The 13,749-nt window shown below is 36.6% G+C and overlaps 1 protein-coding gene across 1 annotated transcript in view; it reads right to left on the reverse strand.

The window, feature by feature from the left end:
* Positions 1–6,208: 6,208 nt before the first annotated feature.
* Positions 6,209–13,749, reverse strand: part of DNTT (DNA nucleotidylexotransferase) — a 94,150-nt gene continuing 86,609 nt past the window's right edge. Inside the window, exon 11 of the mRNA XM_075758203.1 lies at positions 6,209–7,407. Within this exon, the coding sequence (XP_075614318.1) occupies positions 7,321–7,407 (87 nt within the window). The 3' untranslated portion in view covers positions 6,209–7,320. The remainder of the gene's footprint in view (positions 7,408–13,749) is intronic.

Consider the following 13,749-nt stretch of genomic DNA (forward strand, 5'->3'; position numbering starts at 1 on the left):
ACAACCTTATCTTAAAATTTGTAACCCGTAATAGCTCATCATTACTCATTTTCATTATTCTCGCCCATTTGTCTGTGGCTAATTTGTCCTACCTTATGCATCAAAGTTTGGTTTTGCAGGATTTAGTCTGTTCTCATGCTACTGGGCATAAGAAGTACTTGCTTCGAGGGGGATTTACCACATCTCAGTGAGGTTCTTTTGATTGCTCAGGGACTGGAATAATTGTAACATTAAGTTCATCTCCGACATCACACCTGTCCATCCCTTCCTTATGCTAGAAGAATGTTTATTCTATGTTCAGCCTTTCTTCTTTTTAACAGCTTATAATTCTTGATTAGCTAGCAATTTTGTATGATCATTAAACTTCAGTTCAAATGTTTCTTGGAGGCATGTTTTGTGTTTATTTGTGGTTTGTTGGCTTTAATGTATAGTCATTTATCATCTAGTGAGGATTGTCTTAGCAGCCATCTGTCACTAAAATTCACAGTGGAGTGGCCCGCTCATCTACACTTTCTTTCTCACCTGGGTGCTTTTGAAAATCTTTCCCTGTATACACACATGTACCAGAGTGGCTTGCAGCATCATTTTTTAAATATATGGTTCATTACGCCCCACTTATTTGCGTCCGACAGAAATTTGCTTAAAGATGTTCATATCCCACTTTCTGGTCATATGCAGTCAAAGGGAACCTCTGGATCCTTCAGGCAAGTAGGTGAAGAAAGGGATTGTAAGCCCCTTCAGCAAGGAGTAGGAGGACAGCACTTGTTCTGTAGTTGACAGTGGAGTTCCTCAGATACATGTCCTCTTCCCCTAATGAAGTCACATCTGTCCTGGGGCAAGGAGCAAGACAGATCAGGAGAGAAATATCCATATTCCCTTTGTAATTCTGATGTTTTTTCCAGTTACATACCGATATTTGTGGTATTTGGATTCTTTTTTAGTGTTGGTATCAAGAAAGATTCAAATTATATCATCCATCATTTGTCAAGTGCCCTGCAACAGCTACAGCCCAGCAACTAGTCTGGAGGGTTTCCAGAACAACCACTTCCCACTCACGTACCACCAACACAAAAAATAATTTCTAGCAGCCTTTAACACACTTAAAAGTGTAATGGAAAAGGCCCAAAGGCACCAAATTATATTTCTGATACCATGGTTTAGTTTAAAACATAGAAAAACAACTCATATATCATAATATAGTTTAAATCAGAACACAAGGAATTCAGGATCACTAGAAGTAGATCCTAGCCATCCTGCTAAACAGTGTCTCTTTGATCTTTTGCTTTTCAGAGTGTATTTCCTGGCCATTGCATATTGAAGTATGGGATTCGTAGAATATAGTTATGGAATCCACAGGACCATATGGTCTTTCAACCCATCCTTAGGCTACCAAAATTTGAACACTTTCAGACTTGTATCATCAGCAATAAGTTTCCAACTGCAGAAACACTCCTACTTAGTCACACAATTAGCTAACCTTGTCAAGCTCCATTTTTGAAGCTATATAAACTCCTCAGCTTCTTTACCCAGCTGTGAAGACAATTCCAAATCATCTCTCTTTTAGTGGTTAAAAACATACAAAGATTACCATTTTATTTTCTAAGTGCTGGGAAAAGGTTTTTATTATTTGCTACTTTTCCCTCGATGTTGCAACCACCAATTTCTGGAATATAATCTACACTTCCCCTGCCAGAGAAATTACCTAGTCTTTAAAAATGAAGACTTTTCTTTCTATTTTATATTATGTCTTAATGCATAACTTCCTGAAGAGAAAAAGACACTGAAGCTGACAGAAAACTTAGGATAATGTGGATAGAGTGTGCATATATATATATAGCAACAAACACATGAAGTAATACTACTCCTGCTAGAAAGGCTTGCTTTATTTAATAGAAATGCTTCTGATTTGGTTTCATATAACTGTTTTTCCTTTCTAACTTCAAAAATAATGGTAAAGGGATCAGGAAGCTTTGCCATTTCCAAAAAAACATGAACATGTTGATTTTGGATAGAACACAACACAAAAGGCAGTATACGGTTTAGCAGTATTTTTTTGCTGCACAGTCACAAAGGAATTAGAATCAAATGCCTAAAACAATAAGAAAAAAAAGTAGCTTGTTTCCCAAATAAAGTGTGTTTACTTACTAAAATACAGCAAACTGGGAGCCGTCATACTTACCCAACTCATGATCTCTCTCCCCATGGTCAGTCACCAGCTGCAAATATGATTGATCCTGAGCAACCAAGTGATGTAACATTTACCCAAAGCACCTGGGATTCTGGGATATGTAGTTCAGTATCCCCCACAATGCAGCTCAGATGGATTGTCTGTATTTCCAGTAGTATTTGAGAATACTATTTGTTTGGAGGTATTAGGTGAAAAATAGTGTTAGATTTCATGAGTGTTGCCTATAATACACATTTATTGAAGAAGTAATTAGATACATTTTTAAATTAAGTATTCTGCGGGGGTATGAACAGCATTCATGGAGGAAAACCTTTTGTAGTTATGATTTGACATTGTATGAGGTGATACCAGAAGAGAGAATACTTGGCTCCAGCAAAGCACCTTAGGCCAGGGTGGCACAAAGTACATTTTCACTGCATTCCACACAACCTTCAAACAAGGAAAAGACCATGCAAACTGAAAGAAGCAAAGGTCATGCAGAAGATGGGGGACAAAGAGAAGTTGGTGAGATCAGCTAATTAGCTGAGTTTAGAAGTGGAAAGCTCTGAAGCTCTGGCTCAGCCATAGCTATACACAAGACGTTTTTATGGATATGGCCCCTATTGGGCCCTTAAAGGCAAAGCCAGCAGCATTGTCTCCTAGCTAGATTGACAACCATGCCAGCAGAAGCTTAACCTCTATGGAAGGTTTTCAGAGCTCCCTGTCTTCATTTGTTTATGTGACTTCTTCAGTTAACCTTTTAAACCCAGGACTTGATTATTTTAACTGCACTTGTTGAAGGAAATTTTATCATGTTCAACAAGTGAAAGAATACTTTTCATGCTACCGCATAAAATGGCCTCACCTGAGAAATCCAAGCAATTCTGACCATAAGCTATAAAAACCACATTTCATTTGGGAATCATAAGGTATGCAGATCTTTGGGTTTAGGGTTTGGTTGGGGTTTTTGTCTGTGTAGTTTGGTTTGGTTTGGTTTGGTTTTTTGTTTGTGTGGTGGTTTTTTTTAAAGTTCTGCAGTTATTTATGTAAAATAGCAACATTTCTCAGATTTCCAGAAAGTCTGTGTAGCTTCAAGTTTATGCCAGCTGTATGAATATTTAGGTTGCCTAGATTTGCAATTTTGTAGAGTTGTGTAGATGCAATAAGCTCTTCCTTCAGCATATTATACCACCTAGATTCACTGATGACATCAACTACACTATTACCCACTGATCTAAATATATCTCATTGCTTTTGCCTTAAGAGATTTGTAGAAAAGCATTTGTATGATTGTGCATTTGGGTTTGGGATTACATTATGTTGCCTATAAAATGTATCTTCTACCATGTTTGTCACTGGAAAACATTATCTGGGGTATTCGACAAATCACAAGTTCTCACAAACCATGAAAGAAATACAGTGGTTTTCTCTTTAACTTTTACCTGGTTTTCCCAGAGATAGAGTCACTGATCAATTTTTAGAGAGTTAGTATGTAGATGCTTATAAAACCAATCATCCTTCTCCTCTTACTACTTGCCAAATTGCCTTCGTGTAGAAGCAGGGGAGGAGGGACAGATATTTTAAAAGTCAGCCTCCAGGGACTTTACAACTGAATTAGTTTGATATGATTTGTTTCTGATTAACAAGTTACCAATAACTTATCACTTTATTTTCCTCTAGGTGCTTAAAAAATGAAGTCTATTAATCATTCTAGCAATTTAAGAGATACTAAGTGCACTGATCTGAACTTCTCTCTTCCCTTCCTCCTATTATAAACATTGGTCTATTCTTTTTACAAGTGTTTGCCCTTTTCCAGGCCCTCAGGCCTCACCTGTCCTTCATGAGTTCAGAAGCACCGTTACCATTGATTCCAACAGTTCCATCACACTGTAGGGAGTTTTCAGTACTCCCATGGATCCAGATATGCTCGACTGATAAAGGTTTTCTTTCCTTTAACCTCTTCCATTCCAGTTCTCTCACATGACTTCTGTCTTCTCTAATTATAGTCTCAGTTGACTAGCACCATCAAGAACAACTGAAATCATTACAGGGCTGAGAGTGTTCAGAATTGTAGGAGTAGATTTAATTGATGCAAGAAGCATCATGTTATGATTCAGAGTTTGTTTACTAAAAACTGAGTTTATGCTTTTCTGGCTCTGCCACTGCATGCACAATGAGTTTGGCTCCTTGGCATACAGTAGCTATGGTAGTGACTGGGGTACCACCTTCTTCAGTGGAGTTGTTCATAATAGAAGCTATCTTCTTTGTAGTCAAACCATCTTGGTCATCTAATCTGACCTTCTGTTTAATCTAACTCCTCATTTAACAATTCGGTATTTTTTATAATAATTGATCCAGTGAGTAATGCTGGTTTTCATTCTCTGTAAAATATATTCTTAAAAAAGTTCAGAAAAATTGAGGGAAAGAAAAGAATAAAGTGATATGCTGTTTTCTTCCAATCTTGCAGGAGTTGACAGAACTTGTGTTTGGTATCTTCTCCCCCACAGGTGGTATAATTATAAGTGATGCATAGGCAGGCAAGATGGGAGTTATGAATTTCAAACATTTCTTTATGTGGAAATCAGAATGTTTCATATTTCCTCTGTGGCTTGAAGTATGCAGAAACAGCACAACTGGAATGTATAATTCCTGATAAATGTTGGCCAAGTAGTGAGTATATTTAGATAAGGTACTGTAGGTTTTGTTCTCTTCCACTAGGACTGAAAAATGTCATTGCTACTTAAGTGTCAGCATCCTGATGCAAAACACAGAGAAGGTGCTTCATACATCAGCACAATAAAGCAGGAAGCAATGCCAGTGCTTTCTAGTTAGAGCAATTTAGAAAGTAGTGTTATATTTTCAGCTCAGTTAGCAAAACTGCACTTAAGAAGGACAGTTTTATTGGCACAGGCAAGAATAAAACTCTATGCTGTTATCACATTTCTCTGACTGAGGTTTTAGAATAGTTTGTGATGCAGTTCTCTTAAAAGTCCATTCCTCAGTTGAATGGAACGAGTAAACAAAATCGGCATACTTTTTTTGCTTAGTACCAGAACTGTCATGTAACTCTATCTGGTAGAAAAAGTCTTGTCTACATTTCTACTAATGGCATCAACTTAGGTTTAAATTACAGAATTTAAATTGCTTGTACCATAGAATTAGGATTATCACATATTATAGAATGGATTCATAGCATAGCATGCATTTCTTGCAGTAAGTCTGATAAAGCCATTCTTGCTTAGCTTTTATTTCAGGTTGTTTGCTAAAGCTTAGGAAATCTCCCCACTACCTGTGAGCCAGATGGATGTGTTTATTGAATGAGATCCTTGTAGCAAAACCTGATCCTTTGTTCAGAAATATGCTTCATTTTCCTACAATCACTTTTGGACCTGGTCCTGTAACATTTTACCCTGGCGACTAAATGCATAAAATTGGATAAGAGTATTTTTCATGAATACAGTGGAGGAGATAGGAAGTGGAATGATAAACTGTATCCTAAAAGATCTAGGCAAAAATAATTATAATTTAATGTGAACTGATATTTTCAAAGTGGTTTTATAGTACCGAGTGTAACCACAATAATGAATTAATACATCTCACAAAAATACAGCTACTACCTGTTTTAACAACCAGAAAGAGGTGGTTGCATATAAAACTGTACATTGGAAGTTTTGCTAATACTTGTACTATCCTGTCTACTGTACTAATAAAATCATTCGTTGGGGAAGCAGCTTCTCAGAAGTTCCTATTTAATTTTCTCTTACCAGCAATAGCTTTGGCACCTGCACTTTAAGTCATTCATCCTGTAGTTAAGCACTACATTTCTAAAAATTGGTATATTTTATGTATGTGTAGAAACTTCAAGTCTATGTTGCCGTGGAGTATTGCCATTGTTTGAATATGAGAAGCCATTACTGTCAGTAATAATTGTTGTGCACAGTCCTGCACTGCGTTTCTCCCCCTGTCATGCCAAGATGTGAAATCAGCCTTAACAGGGAAAAAAAGTTCAAGCTTTTAAGAAATAAAATGATTTGACCACTCTTGGTGTTCTTAATCACCTTTATTCTACAAATGACAAATGAATGGTCAGTAAGTAACTTCATGTACTAAAGCACCAAATGACCTTGTTCATTAAAGGATAAATGTATTACAGATTCTTCATCATCACTACAGTCACAAGAGCTACCTGGAAATTTTCTGAAACTAAAATCTCTCATAGGATTACTTTTATCAGAAAGTCTCTCACATCTCCAATTAATTTCTGACCAAAAAAAAGAGGGAATACCATCCTAGAGCAGCCAATAGTCGAACAGCTCAGGTAAACTTCCATTCCAATGCATATATATCTACTATATAAATAAATTTCCAGCTACCTAATTTGAGCACAGACAATTAAAAGCTTTCACCCCAGAGCAGCCGTGAGCCTGACAGCTAAAGCAGTTGTTTTCATGCAAGTTATAATGCAAATTCCCAATTGAGGATCATCACGTCACCACTTATATTTTCTTTAGTCCAAATCAGTAATCCAAACTTACAGTATGTTTTCTTCTCAATTCAAGATTGCTGCTGAGTTATTCCACTTTTACTTCTCCAAATCCCTTCCTGTGAAATGTTTTTAACTCGCTGCAACTTGTTTATGGTTTTTGTAGAGAGGTGGAAAAATATTACAGCTGAAACTTCAACTTGCTGAGACTGCCAGTCTAATTACTGCCTAGGTCATTAAGCCTTATATACAGCAGCAATTTTATATATGGATTCAGCAAAACACTTAAGAAATACAGTTAAAGATAAGCATGAGTTTCAGTAATTTTTTTAACTCAGCTCAAATATTTTGTATTATTTAGGTATTGTCATAGCTGACAGTATTTTAACAGGCAAGTATTATTCACGGGAATGTTAAATTCCTATCACAAGCAAAAATCATACCAGTTTCAAGTTTTCCCCAAAACACAAGCTCTATCTTGTTGTTCCCATGTAGAATTTAAACTCTTCTTTTCTACAAATATCAGCATGTATAATAGCTTATAACTAATATATTTTAAATTTTTTTTAGTTGTCATAGAGATGCATATAATATATATATCTAAATCAGTCTGCAAGATAGGCAGAAAGACCATTGCTGTCAACTGATGAATGTACTCTGGCAAATCGTTTTAAGCATTCCTTTCCCATGGTTCAACATAATCCAAGCCAAGATGTGCAAAGATTTCTTCCTCACTTCCAGCTTTGAGAAAGATCCTCTGTGAAAGAATAAAAAAAAAAAAAAGGAAGTCAATAGGGATGTTAGAGGGAAATTTCAATTAATGTATTTTACTGTTTAAAAGGAGTTAATTTTTGACAGTTCTTCCCATTGTATCCTCTACAGAATACAATGTCTTCATCAGTGTGCTGTCCTTGAAATGTGAAGGCAAGTTAAAAAATAATTCTAATGCTGCTCGATGCTTTTAGTTCTAATGACTAGTTTAAAACTCTCTGTTTTGATTTACTTTTTCAAGACTCTGTGCCCAAGTATTAGGACTAGAACTCAAATAAAACCTACATTTCCCTTCCATGAGGGTCAATAGCTTGACTTTCTTAATAAAATCATCATTGTTTTTAAAATTAATATAGTAATGGTTTCCATAAATGAATTCAACCTAATTTAGTGGTCACACTAATTATTAATAGCCAAGCATTAAAAGCATCAGTGCTTTCCAAATTTCTAATACTTACAGAAGGCTTATCTGAAAAGACAAAATATTCCATCTGGAAAAAAAAGCAAGCTGAAAATGAGGGATCAACAACTGCAATTGTTGTTTTACACACACACACACACACACTCTCTCTCTCTCCTAATGAACATATTACAGTAAAAATCAGTTTTGTTTTTTCATATCTGTGCTTCTGATAATGCAGGATAGTATTCTTGTGCAGGAACCTCCCACAAGCTGTACCTCCCCTAAGATGACTGATATAGTGAAGTGCATGGCCTTATGCATTCCTTTCGTCACTGAAGTATGATATTAATTTAAAAAGCTGCTAAGGTAGATGAACATTAAAACAGTGAAACCTCACTGTTTTGAGGAGTTTGGAAACAAGAAAGAACTCATTTCTGTTGAAAAAGAATACTTAATATTTCAGCAGTTCCTGAACCATTTGAAGTTAAGTCTCTGATTGTTCAGCTCTGAACAATCTCAAACTCCACTGTCATGAAAACTTCAGGGTTAAGGTTTCATAATCTTCTAGATTTACTTTCTACTGTGAAAGAGGAGAATCTCTCTAGACAACTCCCCACTGATGAATTCCACGTAGTTGGGAAAATCTGTGACTACTGTAAAGTTTAGGAACGTTTATGCCAGCACTACTGCTTTCTCAGCTGCCAGCTGCTGCATCCAGGTGGGCTGTGCTGTCCAGCATACCCCTGGGAATGGGTCAGGAAGAAGAGTCCTTAACTAGATCAGAGCAGGCCCATGGTATGATGGAACAACTTCTGGCACCAGAGATTCATAACTTTTCCTTCTTATTCCTCTGTGTTCTCTCCTTCTTGCTCTCCTTCACTCCCTGATCTCTGTGGTGCTCCCTGTCTCTTATTCCCACTGAGATCAGATAAATCAAGGGACTCAGAAAGCAGCAGGCAGGCAGATTATTGAACAGGTACATACATCCTGCTTTTGGTGACTGAGACTCCACTCTTTCTCCTTTCAACACCCCTGTTACTTATCAGTCACCAGAGAAGATGATCAACATTGATAGGAAAGACTTAAGGATGCACCTTGGCCGAGCTCTATGGCACCAGAGCACGTGAAGGCTACATAATGCTGTCTAAGCTGCTGTACCAATGGAAGGAAAACAGAAAGTATGGTCAGCCAGAAAGAATAAGCAAAACCACTGGGGCCAGGGCAGCCTCATGCTACCCCTGAAATATGCTTGGGCATCAATAAAATTCACCTCATCAGTGGGTACCTACTGACTTACTGTTATTCTCCACCAGTCCCATTCTTTTCAGTGCCTCATCCGTATCGCAAGTCCTGTCGAGAGCCACTGTTTTGCCAAGGCATAATAAAGAAGTGAACCCCTGAAGTTAAATGTAACATTGACTGTCAGCTGGACTCAGGGATTCAACCAAATCAGAAACCTGTTTCCATTTCATTGTAGGGCATTTGAAATTTGAAGTTCTAAGTCCAGTTCTACAGAAAAGGCCCATCTTTCATTGACACTGTTCAGCTTCAACAGCCAGAGTAGTCAGGCTGGCAGCTTTCCTAACAGCTATTTTTCAATGCCACAAAGTAGAATGAAAGCCAGTTTAACTATGCTAGAAAGGTTATGAAGACTAAATTGAATGGTAGAGGTTAGATGCTCCTGAGTGAATAGAGCCAGAGGCCATAAGTGTTCCCATGGGCTTGGGAGGACAGAAAGGACAGAACGCCAGGTTCCGATTCTGCTCTTCCAGAGTTCCCAACCACCACAGTAGGCATTTAAGAGCAGTTCTGGCTGATATCCTCTTGAATCCATTCAAAGTTACTAAGACATTAATCTTTCTTAGCAAATTATTGCTACACAGTGAATTAATAAAGAACATTTTCACTATTTTATTTGGAGACAGTTCATCTTTAATTAGACAAACACAATCTTAATAGGCAAATAATTAGAGTCAATGGTAATTATGGCAACATGAAGTAATGTTATGTGTTATTAATAAAAATGTATTACAGAATCAGAAAGTAACTTTTAAAATTGTATCTGTTTCTGTAATGTCCTGTTTCAGTACCTACAGTGCAGTCTTCACAAATAGTGCCTTGCCGTGCTCAGAAGCTACTTGCTTATCACATTAACTCCTTGGCATTTACATTCCCCAGATTTGCATTTGCAGAACTGTTGTGTATCAATCACTCTTTACCCAAACCAAACCCACCGAAACAGTCTTTCGCTGTAAGGTTAGTATATATTGTATTAAGCTCTATTATAAAGGCATTGATTTCAGGCAGTGAGACATTTCATATGGATCAGAGATTTGTTACTCGAGTGCACAGTAAAAATACTTAACAAAGTCTATGAAGTTGTTTTCACTTTCCATAATGAATTCCACTTATATAAGATAATTTTCATATTCAAACACACCATATCAGAAATTTCAGGGAATAATGGCCCATTGCTTCAGGTACTTTTTTTTTTTTTAAATCAAATCAGGACAAACATGGTATGCCTTTTTGCTTTGACACTTGCACTGTAAAAACAGCCTCCAGTTTCCTAAGGTATTTTATTCTCCACCATAAAGTTCTCAGCATATGAATATTTAGACTCTGAGACAGTGCCCCAGACAACTACAGAGTATTGCTGGAGCATGAAAAGCTGAAAACAATCGCATATCCATAATGAACTGTCAGTTCAAAGTTGTGTCGGCAACAGCAAAGATTGCTTATAAAGCACAAAAAATATTCCTTTTTCCTAGGAAGTTCAAATGTCAGATTCTGGAATAAAAGGAACCTACAAAAAAACCCCAACTACTGACCAGGGGAAAATTGATCCTTTTTCATATAGACAGGACTAGAAAAACTGGTAGAAAAGAAAATATTGAACAGAATAAAAGAAAAGGAAAGAAGACATTGATAATTGCCCATCAGGTAACATTACTGGAGATATTTTGTTCCTAGAGTATGTCCTGAGAAGACAGGATTTTAGGGATTTTCTTGGGTTGGGGTTTGTTGTGGTTTGTTTTTTTTTTCTTTTGCTATTACTCAGAACAAGAGGGCAATCCATACACGTACATTATTGCAAAAAAAGTAAAACAAGAAAAAAAGATCTTACACTTGCAGAGAGATGTTATAGATACTCTTTAATAGAAGCTCTTCATATCTCTGGGACCCCAAATTGCATCCCATTTCTTTTGTTCTGTCACTTTATGTTTTTCTGCAAGCAAAACTCATTTCAATTGCTTGACAGGGAAAATTTCTAATACAAAGTATCTGATGCTCAATACCATTCTCAGTAGCTACAAGCCATGTTTCTAAATGAATCTCTAGCTGATATCTGCCAACTGCTTTAGCAATGTGAGTGTTATTAATGTTAATCATAACCTATGATTTTGCTTCTTTGTCAATCTATGCAGAGCTTATACAGTGATGCAAATTTGATTATTGCATTCACTACTGTTCTTTCTCCCTTTTTTCTTTTCTTTTTGCTCAAGAGAAGTAATGAACTGCTTGCCCAGTTGTGAATTTTTTTCAGCTTCTTACTGATATTCAGCAGATCCAAGACATACCTAGTCAACATCAATCAAACTTACAAAAACAATGCTCTGGAGCAGCTGGTATCACTCTGCTCTCATCCCATTTAATCAATTATGTTATTTCAATGGATGTAAATATTACATTTGTGGTTGCAAACATGACCATTAACTACACCTAATGTAGAACAGCTGCCATCCAAATGTTTTCTTATGTGAACTACTACCTCTTATTTTTCATTTTGGCATTAATGATCAATAATACTTTTGATAAAAGAGAATCAGAGAGTGAAGGCACAGAGCTAGCACTGCTTGATGATATCCTAACTGGCACTGCCAAAGTTCAAACAGATGTTATACTATCATTGTCACTTGGTTTCTTCTCACATTTTAATACGATGAAGCTAGCAAAACAAAACCATTACTCAATAATGTAGAATTCTATATTTAGTTATATAAATCAGAATTAGCCAACAGCACATATTTCTTGGGGGGGGGGGGGGGGGGTGTCAAATAACAGTTTTAGTGATTTTGTTTAAATGTCATTTAAATAATTGGAAAAAGTTGAATGCACTGGAAAGTACCTCAGACCCCTTTCTCTCTTCCATTTTTGGAGTACCTCCATGTGTCTCTTTAACCTATTTCTTGAGTTCAACATAAGTAGGTTGACCCTATACATCAAGATAGGAAATCTTAAAATATGGTTAGCCATTTGTCCAGTGAAGATGCAGAAGAAAAGATCCAAAAAAAATCAGAGGTTAATGGAAATTACTATGCACAAATTCTTGATTTTCATAACACAAAGGATCTTGCTATTATATGAAAATTTAGACCACTGGATATGCACTGTTCGTGTATTAAGCAACCTGTACTTTCACTGAGCCTAAATAAATTCTTTAGGCTTTTGAAATAAAACTATACTGCTTAGACACCCAGCCCACACTTGTCTCTACTGTGGCCATCCATCGTCCTTTCCACTGTTTGGTCAGGAAGGAAAAATACTGCAGTGATAGCAACCTCCTGACACCGCATTGAACAAAACAATACTTTGCTGAGGTTGCTCACTCAGGAGACGCAGAAGCTGTTGCTCTGCCCGCAACTGCTCTGCCAGCTTTGTGTACACGAAGTTCTCGAAAGCAAGTCTACTCATGCTTTCCATCAATATTCTCTCAGCCTTCTTGAAAGGCACACATTTAATCAGATTCTAAGTAGACTGATATTCTACTGTTTATTCCCAAATAGCTTGGTAATAATTGTCCATTGCAAAATACCAAATTGAGTAATCTATTATAATTGAGTAATACTATAAATAACTCTCAGCCTGTCACCATGGCATTTCATTACTATTTTCCCCATCTCAAGATGAACTTAGGAAGTTAGTTTGAATACAAGTACCTCAAAATAAAAGCCAGCAGTACCGCGTGGTTAGTTCCAATAAAATAGGATTTAATGGTTCTGAACCAGCGGAATCTGCTGGAGAGCAAAATACTCCAGGTTGGTATGTACAACGTATGTACAGTATGTACATGTGCAACCCCCTGTTCTGAAGATGAGACACATGGAAATTTGATTCATTTCTTTATTTAAATCCTTATCATGCTTGATATTAGCTGAGAAACTAGAATTAACTATGAAGTTTCCTAGTTGATTACTGGCCCAGCTCCATTTTATACATTATTTGAGAATTATTCTTGAATAAGTCATAGCAAAATGGTGCCCTTTCAAAGACCAAACAATTTTCTTCCGTATTCCATTTTTCCTACTCTTCTCATAGTGCTGACTTTTATTTGCTGTACAGGTCTAATTCAGAAAGAATGCAGTCATACTCCAGTGGATTTCATTATCCCTTGGAAAACTATGACATTGTGCAGGAGGCACCCACTGTCTTTTTGCAAAAGATCCTGAAGGGCCATAATCATTAAGGTCTGTCTGGACTCCTTCTGACATACTGTTTCATCAAATTAATTGGGGGAAGAGGAAGAGGAGACACAGAATATTACCAACAGTATATTGTTAACAAATTACAAAACTGTTTGATACAACTTTGCTTCTCAACGAGTATCTGGGAATGCCGTTAACATATACATTTATTCTAACCTTTTCTTTGTATCCTGATAATGTTGCATGCTTTAAAATGGCAAAGTCTTACATAGGGTAAGTAGGGTTGTTCTCATTTAATTTTAGTTTTCTTTTACTAATTTTTGTATGGTGTTTCACATGTGACATCTATTCACATAAGTTTATAATAATAATTTTAAATTATTAAAATGAAGATATAATGACAATATGGTAATATCTAACTTTGTAGTAATTCCAGTATACTGAATGATATATACCAAGCAGTCCAAACCCCCATCACTTTACATGTCTGGAATTATTA

This window comes from Balearica regulorum, chromosome 7 (genome assembly GCF_011004875.1).
Source record: "Balearica regulorum gibbericeps isolate bBalReg1 chromosome 7, bBalReg1.pri, whole genome shotgun sequence".
In the NCBI taxonomy this organism is placed as follows: Eukaryota; Metazoa; Chordata; class Aves; order Gruiformes; family Gruidae; genus Balearica; species Balearica regulorum.